This window comes from Puma concolor, chromosome D1 (genome assembly GCF_028749965.1).
Source record: "Puma concolor isolate L17-30 chromosome D1, mPumCon1.1.hap2, whole genome shotgun sequence".
Taxonomy (NCBI): Eukaryota; Metazoa; Chordata; class Mammalia; order Carnivora; family Felidae; genus Puma; species Puma concolor.
In genome coordinates, this window is record NC_141676.1 from 27647430 (window position 1) to 27659591 (window position 12162).

General features: G+C 50.9%; 1 protein-coding gene across 1 annotated transcript in view; it reads right to left on the reverse strand.

The window, feature by feature from the left end:
- Positions 1-806: 806 nt before the first annotated feature.
- Positions 807-12162, reverse strand: part of NAT10 (N-acetyltransferase 10) — a 38127-nt gene continuing 26771 nt past the window's right edge. The window contains exons 20-29 of the mRNA XM_025928431.2: positions 11262-11395; positions 10995-11043; positions 7839-7935; positions 7650-7760; positions 6585-6757; positions 5964-6083; positions 5500-5598; positions 5057-5130; positions 3817-3900; positions 807-1621 (exon numbers count right to left, since the gene is read on the reverse strand). Of these exons, the coding sequence (XP_025784216.2) occupies positions 1510-1621; positions 3817-3900; positions 5057-5130; positions 5500-5598; positions 5964-6083; positions 6585-6757; positions 7650-7760; positions 7839-7935; positions 10995-11043; positions 11262-11395 (1053 nt within the window). The 3' untranslated portion in view covers positions 807-1509. The remainder of the gene's footprint in view (positions 1622-3816; positions 3901-5056; positions 5131-5499; positions 5599-5963; positions 6084-6584; positions 6758-7649; positions 7761-7838; positions 7936-10994; positions 11044-11261; positions 11396-12162) is intronic.

A 12162-nucleotide genomic window follows, 5' to 3' on the forward strand; every position in this document is an offset into this window, starting at 1 on the left:
CAGGGGGTCTGTGGACAGGAACCTGTGGATCCTGGAGACGAAAGACCCCTAAACCTATGTAGGCAAGGTGCAGGGGTCACCAGTCCAGGCCGAATTTGCTCTCCTTGCTGTGGGTGTGAGTCCTGGGAGGTGTACATTTAATCCTCTGGTCCATAAGTTCCCCTTCCAGGAAGCTGGATTACACACCTTTCGCTGAGGAAAGGGTCTTTGGACTCATGGAAGACCAGTCCTTTTAAGTTCTATGAAAATCTGAGGAGGATCAGTAACCAAAGCTCGAGGCTGACGCAGCCAGGGAGCCGCAGCGCACAGGGAGACAGCAGATCAGAACAAGAGCACGACTGAGCCGACTTCCACCTTGAGCATTTCTCACCCTCAGCAACAGGGATAAGGAACAATCCTACAGAAACCAGCAGAAGCCCTCAGGGTCAAGGTTTCAATACACAGTACTGGGTTTAGAACCAGAAAGTAGATACCGTGAAACAGCATACCAAAGTATGCGTGAAGTCACCACACAATTCCTGTACCCAACAGAAGGGACCCGATGACCTGACAGAAGCTTGGAGGAAACGCACAGCTAGCTAGCTTCCCGGAACCACAGCATGTCCCTCAGAGGGACCACAGTGAGCACCGTGGGTGCCGGCCACTCTCCCAAAGGCTTTTGGGTCATCGGTAAGCCCTGGCCCCTGCTTGCCCTCGGCCTCGGTACCAACTCCTTCCGGAGATTACCGGGCAGCCAAGCCCCACCAGGAGAAACAAGGCAAGGCACCACTCCCACCCACACGGGGTCAATGAGCACCCACAGGCGGTTGGTCTTTCTAGCTTGTTATTTATTAAAAATAGATTCTCTATCCCTCCCTTACCCCTGCTAGCAAAATGGTCTTGCACATTTTTTCCCAAATAGATGAAATAACAGATCTGGGGACTCAATGTCATAGTCTTTTCCTAAATGAAGAGCTCAAGCTCTCCAAGGACACAGGGCAGCAGGCCTGCGGAGCCAGGAGAGGAATGCTTCACGGCAGAGCAAAGCCCAGCGCACAGAACAGTGACCTGCCGTGGCCACGTGGTTGGACCAGAGCTCCTGCTACTCTAGGCCACGACGAGAGGCCCAGGGCTCCATCAGGGGCCTCCTGAGCATCACCAGAAGGTTGTGCATTTAATGTCTGAGAAGGGACAAGAGTCAGCGTGGCTCCAACAGGTGGGAAGGGGCCAAAACAGCTGGGCCCAGAGCAAAGTGTGAACTTATGGGGGGAAAAAGACCTGGACAGGGGGAGGGGAGGCAGGCCCTCAGCAGCACCAGAGGTTTATCCAACTGTCCAGTTCTAAGCAGACCAGCACAGAAGGGACGTCGCCTTAAGCCAAGCTTGGCCCACGGACTGAACTCCTGGGCAGCTTCCGGGTCTGATGGGGACTTCGTTGCTTTTAACATCCAGGCCTCCACCCGGTCCAGCCAGAGACAGCTCAGCACGTCAGACTCCTCTCCTTACGCGTCAGCCACGGATGCCCACCTTCCTATTTCTTCCGCTTCAGTTTCATATCTTTTTTATTCTTCATGTCTCTGTTTTTCTTCAACTTTTTGTTCTGTTTGGGTTCTTGTTTGGCTTCCAGCTTCCTTTTCTTGTCACTAGAGAGACCAAAAAAAACACCAAAAAACCCACAAATAGAAAGAGAAAATGAAATATGCACAGATCTGTAACATCTTTGAGACTGCTTTGCTTCAGGCTTGCTTTGCTTTGTCTGAAAACGGGTTTTCACCATCTGAAACATTAATGAGACAGAAATGTTCTCTGCAAGCCTACCTGCACGCCAGACACTGTGCTGGGGGGAACATGCCGACCAGTTCCTGCCCTGACCGGGCTCTTCCTTGGAGGAATAAATCTCTCTTAACACCTGAAATCTGAATTCCCTTTGGATTGCTGTTCATTCTCCCCTCCCACCACTCAAAAGCAGACATATTATCCCACGGACCCTGTGGATAGTCTCTAATACAAAGCAGGACTCTCCCAAGAACACCCTGTAATACTTTCCAGCGTGGTAGTATTTTATTTTTCCTAAATGAGAGAGAAACCGAAAGGAGTAGGAACTCAGGTTACACGTTTCAGCTGGCCAGGGGCGGCCTCGCTGACAGCTTAGTACTGGAGTCATTTGGCAAAGGACTACCGCCTTCCTTCCCTTTTACAGGTTAAAGATTCTCTCCAGTGGCATTTTGTCCTGGGAACAAACACCTCCCTATGACGAGAAAGCAAACAGTTCCACCCACAGAACACTACCATCACCTGAATGAAATGACCTCTCAAAAAAGAAAAGCAAGGCCTCAAAGAATACGATGACAGGTATCAGTGTTTTTATCTCCAAGAGTAGAACTGACTCAGAGAACTTCAAGCAGATTTGCCACAGAGGCCAGTGAAAGCAGGAGGCTCCTCACCAGCAGTGACACAGCCAAACGGCAGAAAAAGCCAAGCTCCGACGGACGTGGAACCAGTGGGGTCCACACCAAGCACACGCCCCAGCCTTTTGTTCCAGTCAAAGCCACCATGCTCAAGGCCAGAGCCATCACAGGCCCTGTGCGTCATCTGCTATCCTGACCAAACCAGAAACTAGGACACGATGATAGTGAGCTCTCGTGCCACATCTGAGAGCATCCGGGGATTGAGGTTGGCAGCACTGCTGGAACCTTCAAAATGCCACAGTAACTTTATGGAGACTGCAGGAGACAGTATCTGATTTCTGGGATCTCTAGTTCCTAGAGTCACAAGACTTCTTTCCAAATTTATCCCTCAAGGGAACCTATCCTATGGCAATGCCAAGAACTCACCTCCCCACTAACTCCAAACCAGCTGTGGAAGTTCATCTCCAGAGGCCGAGGGCAGGGGAAACTTCATTCTCCTCCCCAGGAACTCCAATATAGGTTCAGGCCCGAGAAGCCATGATCTACAAATGCCCCCCTCTGCAGAGAAGCAGCTGGAGGGGGAGGTTTTCAAGCAGGGCCTCCTGGGATCCCCAACTCTTTCAGGTGGGCCCCAAGGGGGAAACTGTTTTCACAACAATACAAACACACTGTCTGCCCCTCACTTTCACTCTCACAGCTGTCCAGTCTTCCAAAAGCTACGAGGTGTGCGATGGCACCAGAATGAACGCAGAAGCAGAGGAGTCAGCTGCTGTCTATTAACCCAGACAGCGTTTGCAAAATGTAAATGTAAAACAACGCCACTCTTAAGATTTTTGTGGGCAAAGGCTATTTTTCTAAACAACAAAACCATAATGAGTCCATGATTGTTAATTCTGGATGAATTTTTTAACATCTCAGTTTACTTCTAACATGGAAAATATTGATAGATATAACCCTCATAAACAAAAGTCCCTTGGGGGCCCTCAATTTTTATGATGCAAAGGAACTCTAAGACCCAAGACTTGGGGAATCACCAGCTTCAAGCAAGGGGAATATAGCAGGTAAAACTCCAGCCTCAGCAGTGGACACACCTGGTCCTGACCCCGGCTCAGCCTCTTACTGGCTGGATGCTTCTTGGGAATTTACTTAATACCCTGGAGCCTCGGTCACTTCATTTTTAGAGCAGTGCTGGTAATAAAGCAGCCACCGTCGTTGTGAGGGTGCACAGGACACCACACTGATGCCCACAAGAGCCCCATGGCCCTGCCTCATCTGTAGGAAATACGATACCAAAGGAGCTACCCTCAAGGAAAGAGTAGTGATTTTGTCCCTCAAAGCTTTTGCTTCGACCTCCTATTTCCTAATGAAAGTCACTAGAGGAGCTGAGAGACCAGAAAGCCTCTCCTGCCAGAAGTCTGTTGGGCCCTCACCTCTTCAGGCTGACAATGGAGGCATTCTCCCCAGCTTTGTTCAAAACTTCATTCCATTCTTCATCATCTCCACGGATTATGTATCTAAAAAAAAAAAAAAAAAAAAAGGAAATCTCAAAGCCTGCTCAAAAGAAGACAGTGACAACATTCTCAGCAGACATGGCCCATCACAAAGGCCCGGCCAGCCGCACCAGCGTGAACGGTAGAGGGAAGGGGCACTTGCACACTAGGGGGCTTCATGGGAGCAAGGAGGGCCACAGGGCCTGCCAGGAGTCATACTCTCACTAACTGTCCAGCAGGGGGAGCCTCCTATGGCCCCACAAGCATCTTGCTCACTCCCACCTCAAGAGGCATGGTGCCCACAGGCCCTGGAATCGTGCCTCCCTGCCCCACCTCGCCCCACCTCTCTCAAGCCAGCAGCCCCAGCAAGTCAGGGTTTTGTGAATTGAGGAAGAGCTCAAAACCCTGCCCAGGGACCTCCAGGGTCCTCCATCTCATGTGTCCAACAACCACCATTTCTAAAGGACTCAGTCAGGGGGCTACAGGTCAACGAAGCTCAGAGGCCACTAATTCTAGAAACTTCATTTACATCAACCCACAGAGCAGATGACACCATTACAGCTGAAGCTCAGGGGGACTAGGAGTCCTAGTTCACAGAGGGTTCCAGAACAAGGGGTTTTGGTTTATTTGTAGGCAGTAGAATCCTTTCTTGAATCAAGTTTACATGTAAAAGCCAAACAGAGAAAAGCAGCCATTGAAAATGGATGTTCATTGGGGCGCCTGGGTGGCTCAGTCGGTTGAGCGTCCGACTTCGGCTCAGGTCATGATCTCGCGGTCCGTGAGTTCAAGCCCCGCGTCAGGCTCTGGGCTGATGGCTCAGAGCCTGGAGCCTGCTTCCAATTCTGTGTCTCCCTCTCTCTCTGCCCCTCCCCCGTTCATGCTCTGTCTCTCTCTGTCTCAAAAATAAATGTTAAAAAAAAAATTTTTTTTTTAAATAAAAAAAAAAAAAAAGAAAATGGATGTTCATCAATTAGCACCCCTCCCTGGGGACCTGAGGGAAAATCCTCAAAATATGCAGAGTGAGTTAGAGAGGTTTTAGCTGTTTGGCTTCTAAAATGGTGCCATGTGACAGCTGCCAGGGCACCCGGATGTGGATCAGAAGGGAGCTGCAGACAGGTCCCCAGGGTCCTCAAGGCCAAGGCGGAGCCTCCAATCCCCATGAGTGGTGCGGAGGCCTTACTGAGAGAGGTCCATGTTCTTCAGCTTCCCCACTTCTTTCTTGTGTTTCTCCTGGAATTCCTTTGCTGCTTCATCCTGCGGTCAAAGCCCCAGAGACAGAGCAGGTCAGAGGCGAGCAGAGGACAAATGACAGAAAAAGAGGGCACGGTATCACTATGAGAGCAGACAGCTCCTTCTCCTCGGTTCACCCCCTTCCCCGCCATCAGAGGCAGCTCTTACTAAAAGAATATCAAATGTGTGTTTGCAAAAGCCTGAAAGGACAAACAAGCTGTCAGTAGCAGTGCTGGACCGCCTGCACGCACGCACTCAGGGGGCATCGCACGTCGGGGAGCGAGAGCACGAGCACACGCAGGCCAGGGGGACTCCGCTGCATCAGGGTGGAGGACTCTCCCCCCAGGGCGACGGGTGCGCCTCCGACATTCCCACGCTTTAAGCGGGTCCTACCAGGTCATCACTGAGGGTCTTCATCGTGGGCTCCATAACCACATCCTTCACTGCCGCCATCTGCTCCTCAATGGCCCTCTCCTGCACTTCATTAAATAGCTGCAAGACAACGGCCGAGAGATGAAGCGGAGCGGCAGCTGGGACCCTGTCACTCACTACCGAGTCACTTAGCACACACTTCACATGGGCAAGAGTGCACCCCTTCATGGTAAGAGTAGAAAAACACAGACTGGAAGATAGCAAATTCCTAACAGTGGTGCCGCCCCTGGGAGAAAGCACGGGAACATTCCATATAGAGCTGAAGGCCCCTATTTCTTCGTGTGAGAGCAAGAGTGAGTGAGTGAGTGAGTGAGAAGATCTGCAACAAATACGGCCAAACGTTAACATCTATTTGTTTTAGGGCAGGGAGTGAGTTTGTTGAATTATCGGAAACAGATCAAAACCCTGCCTTCAGATGACATTACCTTCACCACTTTGCGGATGATCCGGTTGAAAAGTCCCATCAACTGGCCTGAGGGCAGCTCAATCTCCTTTTCCAGCTGATCCACAGACTTGTGCTGGAGGCCAATGCCTAAGAGAAGAGCCTGGAGGATGGAAAATTTGCTGGAGTGGCCACTAGGACAGGCCCTTACCCATTAAAAGGGCACGGAGAACCAGTCACTTTCTTTTGACCAAAGCTATCTGCCACAAAATATCGACTGGTATGGTCTGTTCTGGCATCTTCTCTTTCACCCTGTTACTGAAACCACCAAGAAATGCTTCCTCCTCCTGAAATCCCCAAACTGATTATCCTGACAAACAGCTGCTTCACAGCTGCATTTTAAATTACACAGTGCCCTTGAACCTCTGCTAAGGTAGAGTTAGAATCAAGGCAATGTGGTGGGGTGGGAAGAATGTGGGTTCAAACCGCAGCTCTTCCTCTGACTGTATGGCCAGGCATGTGAGTCAACTTCAGAGCCCAAGTGTCCCCCCCACCTGTAAAACGGGGAGAACACTACCCACCGATCAGAACCGTAAGGAATTAAATGCACAAAATTACATCAGAGCATCCAACTGAATGGGCACACAAGGAGCAGATAACCTACTGACTGGGCCGCAGACAGGGACAGGTCCCCCAGCTGGTTTAGGAAATACATCCGGGAGACGGCTGGGATCAGGTCCATGATGAGATGATAGTCCACCATGTTCCGTGAGTACATCTCCAGCCTCTTCAGGTCATAGGGGAGGAAGAGGGCTTCCAGTTCGGCCCGGCACAGTGCTGTCCAAGCAACAGAGCCAGACACGTTAGAGCAGCCGGACGTCCTTGCAAGGCTTGATGGGGTTCCCAAGTAACACACAGCGGTCCCCTGGTGGCGCCCTAACAGCTGCTCTTCCACAGGGCCTCCTGTGGGCCAGCCCTGACCTTTCTCTTGCCAAGGGCAGGCGGCCTCAGGCCACGCAGGGAGGGGGGACGGTTGGCATGTCACCCTTGCTCAGAGTTCCACGCCAGCCCATCAGACCAAGGAAAGGCTCCAGCGTCCCAGGGATAGAGGAGCACAACACTCCTTCCCCACTTTGCCACTTCTCCTCAGGACCCAGCTTCACAGAAAGTGTGTATGCTCTGCCCAGTTTGAGGAAAACAGATTTTTCCATTAAAATATAATTGGCAAAAAAAAAAGAAAAAAGAAAAGGTACACACACATACCCAGCAGCAGAAAAAACCTACAGCTATTAATACTAATGATCCATTACTTTTTAATATTTTAAATATTCCAATGGAATTTACATGTCAAAGCACTTCCCATGTGTCAGCCACAGGAGGAGGAGCACATATTATTACAAATTTCATGAATGAGGACACTGAGCCTGAGAATTAAGCTGGTTACTCTAGCTCACAGAATTTAAATCAAGTTCCACAATTAACTAGCTATATGAACTTATTTAACACCCAAAGTCTTGTTACAAAGATGGAAAGTATTGTGGGCGCAGGTGCCCCTAAGGCAGAGCGGGGCCAGCTGGGGCAAAGGCAGGAAGGGGGGGGTCAGTGGGAGATGCACGCTGGGGGCCCATCCCTCAATTCTTAAGCCAGCCTTCCTGGACCACCACGCCCACCTCCTGCCTCCACAAAACCAAGCCACTACCAGCCCTCTGCGCCAGTCCGCGCGGCTCACCTGGCTGTGCTGGCTTCCCGATGTTCCTGTTCTGAATGATGTTCAGAGCCAGGGGAGGCGAGAAGGTGCCGAACTGGTAGGACAGCAGGGCTAGGAACCGCCTTCGGAAGTCTGTGGAGGACAACCGCACAGAGTCAGAGGTCTGGGGGCCACCTGTCTGTCACCTGTCTCCCTTCTACTCTAATTTACCTTTCCAAAAGGCCGGGAGCCAGGCTCCCTGGTCAGCCTCATCCTCATCAGTCAGTGTCTTCAGCATGATGCACGAGTGTTCTCCAGTCAGGTCATTCTGGAAACACAAATGCCTACTTGGTACCAAGAACTCCCTTTTCTGAAGAAGCTGTCATTGTTGAAGGGCAGGAAGACACAGCGCTTCCAGAGGCATCTCCTTCCTCTCAGCTAGGAGAGCCCCCCACGCACTGCCTGCACGTCCACACAGCCTCATTTCCCGCATAACAGCTTTCAGAGGCCCCTCAGTTCTGTGACTTCCTAGCAGATGCCGCAGGAGTGGAGCAGAGCGGTTCAAGGTCTGCTCCAGACCCATGGAAGTGAGCCACTCGCACGCCATCAGGTCAGATTCTGAACTCTGAGTCATTACAGCTTAAACTCCACATGATCCAATCAACAGGTTTTGGGTAACTTACAACAAAACTCCCTGCCCCAAACCTAGAGTTCCCATACTGGCAACCAGCTTGCAAATGCAAGTTTCTCTAGGTGCTAAAATAGTGAACATAGGTCTTTACGTTTTTATTACATAACAACCACAAACCCCACACAATAGAAACATCTACTGGATTTTGACCAAAGAGCACTCACATAGCAAAATACCCACACCATGTCACAAATGAGTGGCACACAGCACAAGAGCACAGGGATAAACCGTGGTCTATGCTGAACTCAATGGTCTGCACAAACCTCACAGCCGACCAGCAAATTTAAGCCCAGCCTCAGCCCCACTCACTGACAAGGACCCAGCCCACCTGGGAGCTGCTCTGCCCACACAGAAGCAGCCGAACACCCAGTGGTCTTCACCAGGCCCACTTTAAACTCTCAAATGGGCACCGCCCGTGGAAACTGGGGGCTTTGTGCACTCCAAAACAATCAAACCTCCAATGCCCCTTCTCTCAGCCTCCCATCTGGGAAAACAGAACTTCATCCTCCCAGCACCAACCCAACCAACTGACCCACACCTTCTGTGCCCAAACTTTCTGCCTTCCCTGTTGCTGTGAAGGATGAGGTGGCCACCTCACCCCCTGCACCCAGGGTCCTACTCCCCCTGCCTCGAGGTCTGCAATCAGCCCCTGTCACCTATACTACGATTTGTGTGATCTCTACAGAATCATACCCTGCGGCAAACAACCATGTTCTAGAATCTCCCACCAGATAAACTCCCCTGAATGCCAGTCTCCTTGCAGCTACCTTGTTTCTCTGCCCCTTTTACTTCCCATATGAATCATCTATTTCCTCACTTTCCATTCTCTCCAGTTAGGATGAGCCCTGAGCTCTCCAGGAGCTGCCTTCCTTCTAATCACCATTGTCCATTGACCATTTATTTGTCCTCAGCTTACTTGCTCTCTGAAAGCCACCGAGTCCCTTTCTTAAAACACTGGTTAATCCTGGCTTCTGACATGCTCCCCAACTTTCTCCTCCACCTCAAGGCCACTCTGTCGTCTCCTGACTCATTCCTCCAAAGGCTGGACAGTCCAGGACGCACCCTCAGTCGACTTTCAGTCCCAGCTTTCGATAACTTTTAAAATGTACTCATTCACTGAAAAATATTTACTGAACACAATACCACACGTAGTAGATGATATTAAGTGCCGGGGTTACGGCTGTGAAGAAAACAAAGTCCTTGACCCCGGGGAGTATATTCTCTTGAGAATACGCTCCCAAGTGTCCATCTCCAGCCCCAACCTCTACCTGGAGTGCCAGACTCCTGCAGGCCACCGCTTGTCTCTGTCCCCATCGGGCATCTGACAAGCATCTCCCACTGTGCCAGGGCATTCCCGCTGTCACCTCCAGACCTGTCCCTCCCCCAGCGGCTCTTCTCGGCAAATAACACCTCTATCTCCCAGTTCTTACTGACTCTCAAGCCAAAAACCTAAGAATTATCCTCGATTCTTTCGGTTCGCTCATCTTGCAATCCAATCCTTCAGTTCTAGTCGGTGTCACCCCCAAACATGCCCGGCCTCGGCCACTTCTCTCCATCTTCACTGCTTCCTCCTCAGCCCATACCCCATCTCTCATCCACCCACATCCTTGCCTCCACTCTTGGGCCACCACCATCCACTGTCTACACAGCAGCCACAGCTCCTGAACACCTTCCTCCAACTGGAGGGAAGAAAACAGAGTCCCCAGCCAATGACCCACACCAACCTTCTTTTGTCGCTTTCAAATCACCGATTCACTTCCACCTCAGGCCCTGCACTTGTTGCTTAGAAACAGATTTTTCAGGGTGCCTGGGCGGCTCAGTCAATTAAGCATCCGGGTCTTGATTTCAGCTCAGGTCATAATCTCACAGTTTGTAAGATCAAGTCCCGCATCCGGCTCTGCGCTGACAGCAAGGAGCCTGCTTGGGATTCTCTCCCTGCTCTCTCTGCCCCTCCCCCACTCACTTGCAGGCTCTCTAAATTTAAAAACAAAACAAAACAAACAAAAAAAGAAACACCTTTTTCTCTAGGACCGTCCATGTGGCTAGTGCATTATGCTCAGGGTCCAGTTGGAAAGGCCACCCCTCAGAAGCCTGACCCCTCAGTACGCTACACTTCCAATTTTTTCTTCACGGCACATAGCGTAACCTAAAAAACTTCTCATTTCTTCACTTTCTTGTTGCCTAATTCTACCCATTAGAAAACAAGTTTTGTGGCTTACCTTACTCATTGCAGGTGCTAGATTCTTTTTTTTAATGAACTCCCAGTAACTCTCTCCCTTCCATAATAATCCTCCATGGCTTGGTCATCCACGTAATCACATCCCTCCTTCACATACCTGAGGCTGCGCATCTGCAAGCCTCTCCTAAAGACACTGCTACACTTTTCACAAATTCTAGGAGGCCCCCAGGCTGCAGGATTCCAGAATTTGACGAACGAGTCCACACGCACTTCTGCCATTTTACAATCAAGCACAAAGCCAGGTACACACCAAGTGTGCACCACACAGCGGGGGAGCGAAGTGTGTGATCGCATGGCCTTGAAGTGGCGATGGCTGTTTTGGTGTCCATCAGAATAAACCTCTTGGAGGCAGGGCACACGTGCTCAGAGCATAGCAAGAGGCACCTGGGCTCCATATAAGGACAGACCTGTCACCAACTGTAACTGCAAACCCACACCCCTCCTCCATCTCACTCACCGGGGTCTGTCTCAGATACACAGGAACAAACCCAGCTCGCTTCCAGAACCTGCCAAGACACAAAAAGAGCAGGTCACTGTGCGCACCTTCTGAGACTGGCCGGCAGATGAAGACGGGAAGGGCTGGGCAGGGGTGGGGGTGGGGGAGTGGTCAACGGAACCGACAAACACACCAGCTGGAAGGGCAAACACAGTCCACAGAACGCTCATTTTCAGGACACCAAGGCCACGGGGTGATGTGAAAAAGAAAGAGCAGGCAGACCCTTACTTGAGGAGCCTGGGGGTCAAGCCATAGGACACACCCAGGTAATCCAAGCGCTCAGCAGGCCTCTCATTCAGTTTGAGGAGTAAGGGAGGCAAGTCCTTCCGGGGAGTGATGACCTCTTCCAACAAGCTGACAGCCTACAGGACGTCAGGAAGAGAACACAGTCCACCCAGTAAAGGGAGAGGAAGCTTAGTAACATTCCCAAGCACCCCTACCATACCAGGCTCTGACCTAAACACAGTAAAAACTGGGACAGATTTCTCTGTTCCCTGGATTTTAAAATAGAGGCACACCACTCAGTCCAGTGATCATTTCCAAGTATACCAAACACCTGGACATGCATGAAACCACACCGCTCCAAACCCAGAATTCAGGAAAATAGCCACGTGATTTAAAGAGAGACAGAGGTGGGGTTCCGAAGATCCAGTTCTGTCATCAGATGGGTCTGGGACTTGGGAAGTAACAAACCGCTGAGCCGGACCTTAAATATAAGGCCCTTCCCCACCTCCTGAATGGGCTACTGTGAAAATCAAGTGAACGTGTGTGAAAAGCCATCACAGTTCCTGGCGTTTATCACCTTACCAAGAAAGACACAACTTCCCTTAGACCTGGCTCAGTGCTGGGCGGCTGTAAGCTGGAGCACACAGCGGCATTACCTAGGAGCTGAGACCCAAACCGCTGGGCCCCACTCCTGACCCTCTGAGTCAGCATGACTGGGGGCAGGGCTTAAAAACCGGCATTTTTAAAACAGGTTTCCAGGTGATGCTGATAATGCTGATCTGAGGTTCTCAACACCAGTGGCAGCTGGAGAAGCAAGAGCTTCTCCAAAACAGGAGGAAATCTGCTGGTGCTCAGACAGCCCAGACCACTGGACAGTTCTAGATGCTCCTGAGAACTATCCTCC